Raw genomic sequence first — 13,461 nt, forward strand, 5'->3', positions numbered from 1 at the left:
CCCCCTCGCATCACGAAGCACCTGTTTCTGCAACTCAACCCTGGCACAAGATCCGGCTCGCTGCTTTCGTTCATTTTCCCAGAACCCACGGCCTCCTTCCCTGCCCTCAGCCAAAGATTGCTTTCAGATCTGGGCCGCGATAAAGAACAACAACAACGCCAACCATCCCAGCCGAACGCTGGGTTTCAAGAGCAGCCTTTAATCGGCGGGGATCGTGTCCCTCTCGGGCTGCTCCCTATGTCTCGTTGCTCCTCCGATGGAGAACGAAGGAAAACAGAGAAAGAATGAATGGCAAACAGGCGAGCCGGGGTGCGGGGAGGCCGATTTCTGCCGCCTTTCCTTCTTGCCATTTGGGGTCCTTCCTCCCCGGCCCGACCATTAGGCATGCATGTCACTGAGATGTGCTGAGAAAAAGAGAGCGGCTGGGAAAACATCGCTGGATTGGGACTCCAGCCGTGTAAGCGGGGGGGGGGGGGGGCGAGAGAGAGGAGAGTGACGGCCAGTGCGTCACGCCATTCAGCAAGTGCCAGGATCGCGCAGGGTTTTTTGCGCGTCCCTCTTGCGCCGCCACCGCCGCCTCCACGGCCCTTCGAATTGCTCCGCGTCCAAGCAACGCGCGGAGCCCTTCGCCTTCTCTCTCTGTGTGGTGCGAGGAGGACTTGTTGAAGCAGCAGGTCACACGGGCCGCCTGCGTTTTGGCTCCTCCCGCCGCTGCTGCGCCGCTACCTGTAAAGCGCGTCGCTCTCTCGCTCGCCTCCATCTGTTCGAGGCAGCCTCCGAGAAGCGCGCAGGGCCGTTTGGGAGGAGGCGAGGGGGAGCCTGGAGAGAGCCCCGAGACCAGGCAGCAGCTTGGCCCGGCAGGAGCCGTCCGTGCTCGGCCTCCAGCCGTGAGGGGAGCCCCTTCTTCTTCTTCTTGGGGAGCCGAAGCCGCCGCCGCCGCCTCCTCAGCGGCCGAATCACAAGGCGCCGCTTTCCTCCCGCGCGCCCGGCGAGTCTCCTACGCCAGCTGCCCGGGAAGCTGAGGCGCGCAGCAACGGCGGGCTGGGCGCGTTGCTAACGGGCGGCGAGGAGGAGGAGGAGGAGGCGGCCGTGTAGCAGCAGCAGCCGAGGATGGCAGGCGAGGCGGCGGCCGCCGCAGCGACGACAACGCAAGCCCGGCTGGGCGAGTGGAGGAGGCTGAATTAGGAGAGAGGAAGGGGCTGGACTTGCCGGAGGGAGACGCCGAACGAGCAGGGGTGCGTGGGCTCACTCTCCGGTCGGTGGAGAGAGAGAGAGGGCGCGACTGACGAGGGGTCGCTCTCCGCCTTGGCGCTCAAATCGTAAGGCGACCAAGGGACGAATCCCGGATCTCGGCCGGGACCTGCGCGCGTCTGCCCGCCTTCTCCCCTTCGTGGCGGGCGTCGTGAGGTGCCGGCGCGAGGGGTGGCTGCTGGCTTGATTTCGGGGAGGGGGTGGGGGGAAGGGGGAGCCGCTGATTTGGCCACCGGGAGGAGGCGGCGGCGGCGGCGCCTTTATTTCCCGCTCGGTTCCCTCGCGCCGGAATCTTGGAAGGCGGCGGCGAGGGCGCCAGAGCGAGAGGTGCCGAGCGGCGGCCGCCTGCCTGGACGTGCGCTGAGGCTCGGCTTGCGCGCCTCCCCGCCGAAGAGCAGCGCTATGGCTGGGGATGGGCTTGGCCGAGGGCGCTGGCGGCGGCAGCAGCAGCAGCGGGAGCTCCCCGGGGCCCCGGCGGCGCGCCCTGCCCGCTGTTAGCCATGGCAAATGGCAGCGGCGGCGGCGGAGGAGGCGGCGGCGGCGGCGGCGGCTCCAGCGGCTCCAGTAGCTACTACTCGGGAGGAGGCGGCGGCGGCAGCGGCGGCATTAAGATGAACAGCCCCATCAGCGCCAGCAGCAACCTGAACGCGGACTCCTCCTCGGCGCCCGCCAAGGCGATCAACGCGGTCATCATCCCCATGACCATGGAGGTCCCCTGCGACAGCGGGCAGCGCATGTGGTGGGCCTTCCTGGCCTCGTCCATGGTCACCTTTTTCGGGGGACTCTTTATTATCCTGCTCTGGAGGACCCTCAAGTACCTGTGGACCGTCTGCTGCCACTGTGGGGGCAAGGAGAAGGTAACGTTTCTCTTCCTTCCCGGGTTCTCCCGCTTGAGGGCCGCTTCACACGTTGCCTAGTGCGGGGCTGGAAGCTGAGGTCGTGCAAAGCGCGCACATTCGTGTGTCTTGCAGTTGTCTTCTCCAGGGAGCTGCTACTGGCCGTGCAGTGGGGGGAAGGCGAGGGTTTACACCTGCAGAATGTGTGAAGCGGCCCTTCTATCCCTGGTATTATTTGCAACTCATTTCAGGGAATCTTACAAATAAACTGTATGTTAAGATTGCAGCCGTGCAGCTGGAGCCTTTGCGTGTTGACAGGGAAATGGGTCCCAGTGAGTTCAGAGGCTTCATTCTTGAGGGCATCTGCCTAGGAGAGAGCAAGTGCTTTTGAATGTCACATGCAGCTCAGTCCTAAACCTGTTTCTTCAGAAGCCCTTCTTTCAAAGGACTCAGGGACTGCAGCCTTAGTCCCAAGTAAACTGCAAGGGATGGGAAGATTCATTTTCTTTCCTTCACTTCTTTTAGTCCTTTCTAATTTACTGTGTCCCTTCTCCATGTTTTCCCCATGCCCCTTTGTTTACTATTCTCTTCATTTCCCCCTTCCATTTTCCCTTTCTTCCTCTTCTGATACTGTTTTCCATATATTGAGTTTTAGCGTTAATAGAAGTCAGAGTAGTAACATCAAAGGTTTATTGTTACTCTAACACAATGGCAGTAATTCAACCTCCTGCCTTCTAACCACCATCAGTTCAGCAAGAGTTGTTTGTTGTGTGTTTGCTGCCCCAGGTTGCCTCCTGCTTCTTTGGTACTAGGAGAGCAGTGGGCCTTGGTTGTTGTTGCTGCATGAAAAGTTAAAGAAATCCTCAAAAGGCAATAGCCTCAGATTCTGGATAAAACTGTGTTGGACCAGCAGTTCAGTAGTGGTCATGGGTGAGCTGAGGTTCAAAGGTTGAGACTTCTTTTGTCTGAAGTGGACAGGGAGTCTTCAGAACAGTGGTGGTGATTCCTCTTTTCCTTTTTGAATGATGGCTTCAGCTACTCCTCCCCACCTCACACAAACAGGCTGAGAAGGAGATGCACCTTGGCAGTAATAAACTTGCCACCCAATTTGCTCTATTATTGCTGCCAGGTCTCTCTTGCACTCCGATGGGTTTGACTTTCTAACGGCAACGATTTTGCTATGTCCAAATCACATTTTGTTTGGTTCAGCCATAAGTGGTAACAAATCAATGGATAAACTAGCTAACAGCATGGATTCGGTGGCCCCCAAAGTTACAAATGGTAACTCAGAATATGTATAATCCAATTCAAGAGTTTTACTGCAAATTCATGTTAGATCTAATGACAGTGAATGCATTTTGGTGAGGAAAGGGGGGGATTTGGGATTTGCCATTTGTAATACCTACTTGCCAGAAGTGATGGCAGACTGTGAAAATACATGTAAACAGAACACAAAGAAGACATTTAAATGGGTGAATATTCCTGAAACAATCACACACTGCCCATCCCTTCTCATTCACCCCTGTTTCTTCCCATTTAATCAAAATCTGTAAGGTCAGAATTCAAATTGAGCCACTCTGTATGGCTCTTTCTCCCCTTCTTTGTAAGCAGAATCCATGTGGAATTGTCATCTGCCATGGAGGGAGAATCCCATAAGCACTGTAGAGGCAGAAACATTATAGCTTGCCAGAAGTATTGTTGTGGAAGAGACCTGGCCACATTGCCCCCCTTAAGGTGACTGCTGAAAACTGTCAAGTAAAATAACTGAGCAATAGGTGGTGGTGGGAAACAGGTCTGAATCCACACACAGATATTGATGGAGCCAGGATTTTGAGTATCTCATCCTCTCTGAAATCCATGGGATCCTTGCCCATTGCATTCCGTTAACTCAAGACATTTGGAACTTCGGCTGTACACATTTTGGGCAGAATCCTGTGAGGAGTTACTCCCATGCAAGCTCCATTGAAAGAAGCAGGGAGCTACAGAGGAGCACACCGCTGGGGTTTCTTTTGCTGGTGCTTGTGCAGGAAGGCTTCCCACAGGACTGTGCTGATTGATTTCAGTGGGCCAAATATTTTGTGGTCTCTCCAGTTACTTTGGGTGCAAGCCCTCCATTGATTTCAATGGAATTTACTTCTGCATTTGTGTGTTACGCTCCCATACTTGGGCTACAGCCGACCTAGGACTGGTCTTGGAAATATTGTCCCTGATCCAGAGAAAGCTGCTCACTCCTGAGACCCACTGAAATGGCAGCTCACAACTAACTTGTGCTGTTGATTTCAGTGGGACGGAAGCACAACTAGGACTGCAGTCCTAAACCACACTTATTAGGGAGCAAGTGCATGGAACACAGTGAGAATTAGCTTTCTGTAGACTTGCAAAGGATTGCTATGTAAATTTCTCTGGACTGGGTCAGTCAGTGGCTATCCTGTGCATAGTTGGGTTACTCCTATCCCATTGACTTTGGTAGGATTTAAGCAGCCTCATTGTGTTCAGGATTGTAGCCTTAGTCCCATGATGTTCAGACACTGCCTCTAGAGCCCTCTGCCCTCCACTTGAGCAAAAGAAGTCCCATACCACTTACGCAAAACAAGCCATACTGAGCCATGAGCTACATTGAGCAAGTCAGCCAGCCGCTGCGTTTTGCTGCCCAACTCCATCTCCTGCTCATTGGGTGTAGGTCTCTGCTGCTGTGAGACTAGAAGTAAAAAAATAAGACTGGAAAGCCAACACCTGCGGAAAATCCACACCTCTCCCCAATGTTTCATGTGTTATACCAGCATTGCCAATGGCCGGGAGTGATTGGAGTTGTAGTTCAGCAACATGTGGAGGGCCAAAGGTTCTCCATCAAATCTGGCAAATGATGGAACATGGTATAAGCAAGATTTCTTGGTTTGTGCTTCTTCTGTTCCCCGTACACATGAGGGCGATGGGGGCAACCACTGCTGAAAGGTGAAATGATAACAAAGTTGTCTCAAGGCAGCTTATTTTTCATATATATTTGTGTGAACCTGTTGACTTGGCTAATCGTTATCCTTCTGCATTGGTGACACCCTCTTGGTTGTCCCTCCCTGGGTCCATTGGCACATGCATGCCATTGCCAGATGTGCAGCTCGGCATGTGAATGGACTCAGTTGCATTTGAGATGTGAAAGTCTCCTTTCTCATCAAGTGATGAGCAGATATGTGTGAATCAGGCCAGTGAATGTGAGCAGCGCCAACCCTGCCATCTTCCTTCCTCCTCAACCTTTAGAGGCCCACTAAAACCTGGAGCATGTCAGCTTTGACAAAACATCCATCAAGAAAAAGCTCAAAAGGGACGTCTCAGGGAAGCAAAGTGTTGCCTCTTCACTGCCAACTTCCTGTAAAGGGATGACTCTACTCTTGCTAAGGACTTTAACATCATGCCAACTTTTTCGTTCTCACCCCCCTCCCACTTCCCCTTTGCTTAATACATAGCCTGATGAAGAGTTCTGGAGAACTCAAAACCTTGATTGTTATTTTGTGATGCTTGGGTAGGTCCTAATAAATATATTTCCCCACTGTGGATTTGAGATTCTTGTCAAGGCAAACAGTGAAGCCAACAGCCATTTCCTGCTCAGTGGGATTACTCCAAACGATGTGTAATGTGGCTTACAGCTGCCTTGTTAGGATTTACCCTTCCAGTTTTATGTATAGCTACCCAGAAGGTAAAATATGCTTCAAACGCCATCCCATTTTGAAGGTTAGGAAACAGAGTATAATGAGGATCCCCACCCACCCACCCCAGTCCTTGTAAGAATGCTTTTTAGCTAAAACAGTGTTAATGCTCTATATTTGCTAACGTGGCATCTGACAGGCTATTTGGACCCTCCAAAATAGACCAGCAGCTGGAGTTTCTCCCTTCCCCTTTTCACATTTTTCGGATTACGAATGGAAGAATAGATCTGCTTCAGCTATTCCTGGCACCCAGCTACACAAAAAGCACCCAAACCTTTTAAATATATATGGTTGCTAGGTTGCTGTCATGATTTGACATTCAGCTATCGGCTTCCCCTGCTTCCCCCAAGATATGGCATAACCTGGCTGTGCAAACGTGGATTCATTTTTATTTTTAATTTGAAAGTGGTGATGAAGTAGGGATGTATGCGTGTCTGTGTGATGACAGAAATAACACTGCTATGCTGAGAATTATGAATGCAACCTTGAGAAAGTTAGGTGCATCTAAATCCCATCAAAATAGGTGGGAGCTCAAGTATGCTTTATGCTTTGCATCTTGTGCAATTACTTACTAATTTCTGAGTTGTTGTTTTTTGGGGGGGAGGGTGTAGTTAAGTTGTAGAATGCTCAGAGTTTCCTAAAAGTGCCTGTGATCTTCCAGCAGACGAATTGCCATCATTTCAAACTGGTTTTACTCTGGAAAGGATGCTAGCATAAGCTATGGGGTAATTTGAAGCTTTAAAATTCATTTTGACTTGCTAAGTAAATAACAGCAATAGCCTTTTCCTGCTGAAGAGATTCTTTTTGTGGAAGGGAAATGGAAATGTGAGTTTTTGGAAAGGAAGATTTGTTGGGGCTGTAACACTCGTCTCTATTTATATGATGACAAATGTATATTTTTGAGGAGAACTGGCTCCTCAGAAAGGAAAGCCAAATAGCTAGATAGGTCTGAAGGAGTTCCCTCTCTTTCTCTCTCTCTCTATGTTTAAAGGTAAAGGTAAAGGGATTGCGGTGCTCATCTCACTTTATTGGCCGAGGGAGCCGGCGTACAGCTTCCGGGTCATGTGGCCAGCATGACTAAGCCGCTTCTGGTGAACCAGAGCAGCGCACGGAAACACCATTTACCTTCCCACCACAGCGGTACCTATTTATCTACTTGTACTTTGACGAACTGCTAGGTTGGCAGGAGCAGGGACCGAGCAACGGGAGCTCACCCCATCGTGGGGATTTGAACTGCTGACCTTCTGATTGGCAAGCCCTAGGCTCTGTGGTTTAACTCACAGCGCCACCCGCATCCCTCTCTCTATGTTTATGTATATTAATAAATATATTCAAGTGGTTTCCTTTGTTTGTTGCAAGAAACATATTTAAGGAAGTCCAGGAGTCAGCAAATACCCAGAAATTGTTTGGAGATGATTACCAGCACTACCTATATTTCCTGATCCCAAAGTTACAGAACTGAACAAAGTACCTATAGTTCTTCTGTGGGTTGCCAGGTCATCCTGCCAGGTCATCCTTGTGGACTCGGTTGTAGGATCAAGTTTCCACCCTTTGAATGTCCAGCAGTATTAGCAACTTCTTCAGCCAGAGTGGGCTCTTAGTTATATGTCCCACTTGCCCAGGCAGTTAACCCTGCAGCGTCTCTCAAGGAGTCGTTGATATATCTGGAGAGTCACACATCTCCACTTTATCTCATTCACCATCAGTAGCACAGGGTGGCTGAATTGTGCTGTATTGTGCTTAAAGTCCAAGAGAAACTGCAGAGATGGCACTCCTCCTGGCATGCTGCCCTCCCTAAGCCCCTGAGCAAGCTAATAGCTGACACTTCATAAACTGTCTTTGAAAAGAAGCCTTCTCATTCAAAACTGAAAGCACCACATTGCACAGTCGAACATTATTTTTGAACATGCCATATATTGTTGATGTTTCCTGGCCAGGTTGTATATTGTGTAGGTTTTCTTACTCCCTTTCTCTAGCTAACATTACTGACATTGAAAGGCCTATGTGTCCTTCTGGTCTGTTGTTTTAAATATACATTTCATATCATTAAAATGTGTCCCTTGGTTGAGTAATTGTACACATTTACAAAATACATGGCTGTTGGGCTGTCTTCATTTCACCAGAACTTGATTTGTTTTCTTTTTCTTCTAACTCTCCTTCATCACTGTTCAGCCATATGAGCTTCAGACCAGTATTGGTTGGAGAATGCCTAGTATGCTTTCATGCATTCAGTTTCCTCCATCTTGCTCCATCTTCTCAATATGTTAGAAAGCCCCAACCAGGGCCCTTCAACATTAGGCAAATTGAGGCATGCACCTCTGGCAGTGTTTTGGGGTGTCATTAAAAATCAGGAAATTATGTTATTTCATTTATTGTTGTATTTTTTTGGCCATTAAAGGGGCTACACAAAGGGGCTTATTTGATTTTCTGCCTTGTTACTGCTTGTTTAGCACCTTAAGGTTTCTGATGCCATGGTATAATGGAAAGGGAAGAAAGGGAGAATGGGTAAGGTTTATTTCCAACAGGGGATGGAACAAAGCAAAAACTTTCACTATATTTAGGAACAGTCGGCCCTCCAATGTGCGAAAGGAAATACAAAGTAGCTGAAACAAAAAATAAAAATAAATAAGATTGCTCACTCCTGGGTGACACCCCTTGCTTTCAATCCCACACATCTTAGTTATGTGAGGGTTGGTTTCCGCCGTGTGGAGAAATGATTTTATGCCTGGGAGCAAACAAATTCAGATCTGTGAGTGTCTGTCTGGCAGAGGGCAGAGGAAAGCAAGCAGGAGATTTTCAAAGACACCTGGATTTTCTAAACAGAGTTGTACTTTTAAGGGTATATGTTGGGGCAGGGAGCATATTCTACAATACAAACCTCTTTATAAGCTTTATATTAATGTAACTATCATGGCTCCCTCCACAGAATTCCCCCAACGATTCCTGGAGTGGTGCTAATAATTCCGTGGTGTTGTAGTAGTTGTAGTTGTTGTCATTATTTATTTATTCAGTTAGTTAGTTAGTTAGTGTCACCCTTCATCTTTAGATCTCAGGGGGGTTCGCAGCATAAAAAAATAGGTGATAAAAACAGCTCTCATAATCCCCAGGCAGTATGTGCCTAATGGTCAGGGATGATAGAAACTGCAGTCTGAAACATCTGGAAGGCAGCAGGTGGAGGAAAGCTGACTGGGATTTAAGGCACTGCTTCCATACAAGAGGGAGAAGCAGATCAGCCGAAGAAGACCCACATTATCCATTGCTGAGCTGCACCATTTCAGATTGCGAGTGTGTCTGTGGGAAGATGTCAAGTGCTTGAATCTCTCCCACATAAAATCCTCCTCCTTGCAAATCATACAAATGAACATACTAGGGAGGAAAAAAAAGAAAGAGAGAGGTCCTGGCCATTTTCCTGGCAAAGCATGCTGGTATTGTATACAGAATTTATTATTATTATTAAAGGAGGCATCATTTTGAACATAAGGGCCTAGTTCCCATGACTTTATTCTCACTCCATGCTGCATCAGGAGATTAGTAGTTGATTAATCTTCCCCTGTTTGCTTTTACTAAATGCAGCTATAGTGAGGGAAAGGAACTGCTAATTGGACTTCACATGCAACCTGGAGGCATTTGAACACTTCCCTCCCTGCACTGTTGTCCCAATCCCTTCCCTCCTCACCCTTTTCTTACATTTTGCTGGTGGGTGGAATGCAGTTGCCTGCATTATCATTTCTTCTCAAATAGCAGCTTGGGGGTATGTGGTTTAGACTGGCACAATAGGATGGGGAAACAGAGTTGAAAATCCCTAAGCCACTTCCCTGTTCAAATTAGCAGCCTCTCCTTCCTTGTGGCTGCATTAAGTTTAAGGATAGACACAAGACAAACCATTGGTGTGGTATTACATGTAGTTTGGTTCTCACTGAGAGGTGATAAACCTTTGTCTGGAAGTACCACTTCAAACTGCAGGTGGGAGCTCACATAACAGAGTGTTCCTTCCTACAAAAGCAAAAAAAGAAGCCCAAATTTGTCTTGAACATTTAAAAAACAACTAGTAAGTCGGGGAGAGGGGGGGGGGGAAGAGTCTACATAGCCATTCTATGTGCAGGGGGCCCCTACCCCTTGTATAGAGAAGTATTCAATTGTGTAAATCCCTACTTGTAGCTGGGATAGCTCAGTCAGCAGAGCAGAGTAATATATATAACTAGTGATTTCTCTATTAAAGATATGAATTGAATTATTAATGCCAGTTTTTAAAAGTATAACTGTGCAAGTACTGTTTGCTTGTATGATCTAGGGAGAAATATGTATTTTTTTATGTTCTTACCTTAACTTGGGTACTGGTTTGTATCTAAAAATGGGGGAAAAATATTGGGGAATTAGATGAATTCTTATTCATGGGTTGTTGCTCATGACATTGTGATATAAAGTGTATAAATGCAAGGAATAGCACATCAGATGGCCCATAATCATTCTAATTGTGAGCTTGGGTGATCACATGATCGCCCAGGCTGAAGGCAGCCCTGTTTAGGGAAGCTTTTAATGTTTAATAGATTATTGTATTTTAATATTCTGTTGAAAGCTGCCCAGAGTGGCTGGGGAAACCCAGCCAGGTGGGCGGGGTATAAATAAATTACTACTACTACAACTACTATTATTATTTGTTTGGAAGCAAAACAGGACTACCCAAAAGTAAGCAAATGTTTTCTACCTGGGTATCATTGGCATGCAGAAGTACACACACCTGTAAATTAAAAGAAAAATAAATTTGACCCCAAAGGACTTATGCATTGGTAGGATTTACAGAAAACTGATGGCGGTGGATCGAAGAGATAAGAAAACAGTAGATTAAGTTGCCTCTACTGTCATGCCAGAAGCGGCTTAGTCATGCTGGCCACATGACCCAGAAGCTGTACGCCGGCTCCCTCGGCCAATAAAGCGAGATGAGCGCCGCAACCCCAGAGTCGTCCCCTTTACCATTTAGCTTTACTGTCATGCCACAACTTCCCCTTACTCTGTAGTAATCAAATGTTCAGGTTCACAACTAGTTGTCAGCCCTAAATCTGATGGCACTAATATAGCACAGCAGAGGAAAGGCCTCAAGGTGGGAGGGAAAGGGGGAAAGCCCCCTCCTCACATTCCAGGCATGTGGTTGAAGGTCCCATCAAACACTGCCCATTTGTACTATTTATTTTCATTTTGCACTGTGGAGTTGGACGTTTCGGCATTGGAAGGAAATGTCTGTGGTTACTGGTTGATTCCATAATCGTCTGAATTTCTTGTGATGTTTCCAGCAGGTCTGTTTGCACTGCACCTTCAGAACCCAGGTCAGGGTGACCTGAGGTGCACCTGACTCTGCTTGTGGCTTGGACCTGCAATGTCCTGGAGTCTTTCCAGTCTTCCGGATAATGTTGGCGGCATCTGGAGTTGATCCAACGTTGCCTTGCTTCAACCAGGCTGTGGGCACAATAAGGTGCTAAAGCCCCACCCTTACCTTAAGTCACTTGATAGCAGTTAACCATTGAAATGGCATGGACACAGTTTGCCCTTATGTAGTAAAGCCCAATACCTTGACTTGAAGATTGTTTATTTACTTATATCGCAGACCCTCCAAGTGTCCCTGTTTTCCAGGGACAGTTCCTGCATTACAGAAGATGTCTGGGTTTATGTTTTGAACTTGGAATATCCTGCTTTTCCTCAGGACGTTGTCCCTATTTTCACTGGAGAAATGTTGGAGGGTATGGAGTTACCCAACCTGCCACCCGTATATAGAGATTTGTTTTCATAGTTTATGTTTTATTATGGTTTTATATATATTGCAAGCCGCCCAGAATGACTGGAACAACCCAGTCAGATGGGCAGGGTATAATAATAATTATAATAATTATAATTATTTGAATAGGACATCCTTATTTTCATTGGAGAAATGTTGGACAGCATGATATCTGGGTTGGGGGACATGTGGCCCTCCAAATGTGGCTAAACTACAACTCCCACCATAGTGAGCATTGACTGGGGATGCAGCTGATTGGAACTAGAATCCAGCTACATTTTGTTTGTCTTTGGAAGGGAGGAAAAACTTTGGCTGTGTGGTAATCTTGTGGTGTTCCCCTTGCTGGGTGCATGTTAGAAGAGTGCTTATCTGTGGCCCGCTTGATGTTATTGGACTACAACTCCCATCATCACTGGCAATTTGCCATTGTGGTTGGGCCTGATGAGAGTTTGAGTCCAACAATATCTGGAGAATGGTCCATTAGGACGAATGGGGCACTATCCCACCAGCTTCAGTCAGGCTCCACCTGCCTGTCTTCTAGTTGGGGTTTGGGGTGCACTGGTTGTCAGCTTCTTCCCCCTCAGTCTCTGTGTTGCCCCTTGCAGAACTCAGCAGGGAAGAGGATGGCTCGCTCTGTCATTGGCTCTGGTGCCCCCTACAGTTGGGCACCCTGCTTTCTAGTCTTAATGGGCAACAGCCACCCCTGTTTGGAGGGCCCCAGATTCCCCATCCCTGGCTTATCACTTCTTCCTTTTCTGTCAGCACAGGCTAAATGGTACTACAGCTGAATCAAACAGCAAAGCAGGTGAGGATTGTGCATGGCAGTGCCCCTCTTGAATTTGGTGTGGTGTGGCAACATGAGAACGGGCCTTTTCTGTAGTGGCTTCCTGACCATGGAATGCTCTTCCCAGGGAGGCTCACCAGGCGCCATCATTACCGGTACATATCTTTGGTCACCAGGCAAGAACATTTCTCTTTACTCAGGCCTTTGACCATTATATAACATAAAGGTAAAGGGACCCCTGACCATTAGGTCCAGTCATGGCCGACTCTGGGGTTGCAGCGCTCATCTCACTTTATTGGCCAAGGGAGCTGGTGTACAGCTTCCAGGTCACATGGCCAGCATGACTAAGCTGCTTCTGGCGAACCAGAGCAGCACATGGAAACGGCGTTTACCTTCCCGCTGGAGCGGTACCTATTTATCGACTTGCACTTTGATGTACTTTGGAACTGCTAGGTTGGCAGGAGCAGGGACCGAGCAACGGGAGCTCACCCTGTCGCGGGGATTTGAACCGCCGACCTTCTGATTGGCAAGTCCTAGGCTCTGTGGTGTAACCCACAGCGCCACCTGCGTCCCTATTAAATAACATAGGGCCTGTTAAAGGTAATGGGGGCAGTTATTATGATTATTTTATTATTACTCAGCCTATTACTATGCTTTGTATAATTTTTTTATGCTCTGTAAAATGTTTTTAATGTTGTAAATCACCCTGGGATCTTTTGATAAAGGGTAATATATAAATTTTGTACTACTACTACTAATAATAGACAGTTTATTAAATCATTTATTATATTTATGTATTTAACACATGACTTTTTTTAAAAAAAGAAATGTATCAAGGACTGGGTATCAAGGACCTATCAGATTTTATGCTATGCCAGCCTTGTGAATTGTAGAAGACCACCTGTATTGCTATCCAAAGTAGAACGGAGATTCTCTCCACTATGAATGTTGGAAGGTGGCAAGCAAGCTTGCAGCTAGACATTTTGGGGCACTTTGGGGAGATCCCTTGTCAGTCAATGTGAAGCAGCAAAAACCTAAATTGGATACATTTACAGTCTTTCAGAGTGCAAACCGATCTCAAAAGTAAGTCTCATGGAAGGCTCGGTATAGGATTGCAGCTTAAAT

At 47.6% G+C, this 13,461-nt stretch overlaps 1 protein-coding gene across 8 annotated transcripts in view; it reads left to right on the plus strand.

The window, feature by feature from the left end:
* The first annotated feature begins 996 nt into the window (after positions 1 to 996).
* Positions 997 to 13,461, plus strand: part of KCNMA1 (potassium calcium-activated channel subfamily M alpha 1) — a 544,144-nt gene continuing 531,679 nt past the window's right edge. For all 8 annotated transcript variants that reach the window (XM_077930638.1, XM_028729135.2, XM_077930634.1 and 5 more), the window contains exon 1: positions 997 to 2,108. In XM_077930638.1, the coding sequence (XP_077786764.1) occupies positions 1,752 to 2,108 (357 nt within the window). In that variant the 5' untranslated portion in view covers positions 997 to 1,751. The remainder of the gene's footprint in view (positions 2,109 to 13,461) is intronic.

Source organism: Podarcis muralis, chromosome 6 (assembly GCF_964188315.1).
Source record: "Podarcis muralis chromosome 6, rPodMur119.hap1.1, whole genome shotgun sequence".
NCBI classification, from domain to species: domain Eukaryota; kingdom Metazoa; phylum Chordata; class Lepidosauria; order Squamata; family Lacertidae; genus Podarcis; species Podarcis muralis.